This window comes from Orycteropus afer, unplaced genomic scaffold (assembly GCF_000298275.1).
Source record: "Orycteropus afer afer isolate SDZICR_OR568_19922 unplaced genomic scaffold, OryAfe1.0 scaffold01755, whole genome shotgun sequence".
Lineage (NCBI taxonomy): Eukaryota > Metazoa > Chordata > Mammalia > Tubulidentata > Orycteropodidae > Orycteropus > Orycteropus afer.
Genome location: NW_006923342.1, coordinates 9,010 through 10,000, shown reverse-complemented (window position 1 = coordinate 10,000; position 991 = coordinate 9,010). Strand labels below are relative to the sequence as shown.

Sequence of the window (991 nt, the reverse complement as noted above, 5' to 3'; positions counted from 1 at the left end):
GCTGTGTGGAAAGTGAAATTGCTCTGTACATTTTCACCCAAATCACAATTTAAAAAAAAAAAAAAAAGAAAGGAAGAGAGAGAGAGAGAGGAAGGAGGAAGAAACAGAAACCTCCCCCAAACACTGAGTGGTGCTTCTGTTCCTCCGGCCGCAGGCTGAAGAGGTGCTACGTCTCCGGCTCGGCCTGCGAGGACCTGGCCGCCGCCCTGGTGGCCAACAAGAGCCTGGTGAGGATGGACTTGAGCGGCAACCGCCTTGGGCTGCGGGGCCTGAAACTGCTGTGCGAGGGGCTCCAGTGAGTCTCCGCCCCCAGAAACTGCTCTGTTTATTGTTTTGGTGAAAATACACGGAGTGGATCACACACCCATTCAACAACGTCTACGTGTTTGTTCAACGGGGATGTCCTGGTCGCGCAGTGGTCAAGCACTGGGCCGCTAACCTTAAGGTCGGTGGTTCGAACCCACATGGGAGAAAATACCCTGCGACCAGGTCCCATTAGGACTGTTGTTGCCAGGTGGCATCAAGTTAGGTTCAATCCGTAGCGGCCCCGTGTCCAACAGAATGACTCGCAGCCCAGTCCCGTTGATCGCCACCCAGGAAACACTCTACTCTGTCCAGCAGGGTTGCTATGAGTCGGAACTAGGTCGACCAGCTGGTTTGGTTTCCATTTAACAGAACCCTGACGGTAGAACAAGGAGCCCTGGTGGTGCAGTGGTTAAGGCATTTGGCTGCTAACCCAAAAGGTCAGTGGTTCAAACCCAGCAGCTGCTTTGTGGAAGAAAAACGAGGCAGGTGGGGGTCACTATGAGTCAGAACTGACTCCATGGCAGCGAGTTTGGTTGTGTGTTTGTGTGTGTGGTGATGGAACAGTTAAGTTCTTGGCTGCTAACTGAAAAGTCAATGGTTCAAATGCACTCAGAGCCTCCCAAAGGCAAAGGCCTGCCGGTCGGCTGCAATAAAGATTACAGCCTAGGAGACCCTATGTGGTCAT

General features: G+C 52.8%; 1 protein-coding gene across 1 annotated transcript in view; it reads left to right on the top strand.

Annotated features, from left to right (window-relative positions):
• Positions 1-154: 154 nt before the first annotated feature.
• The window catches only part of LOC103213370 (NACHT, LRR and PYD domains-containing protein 12-like), a gene marked incomplete at its 5' end in the record, with an annotated part of 9,703 nt that continues 8,866 nt past the window's right edge, over positions 155-991 (top strand). Inside the window, one exon of the mRNA XM_007959175.1 lies at positions 155-295. Coding sequence (XP_007957366.1) covers positions 155-295 — 141 coding nt within the window. The remainder of the gene's footprint in view (positions 296-991) is intronic.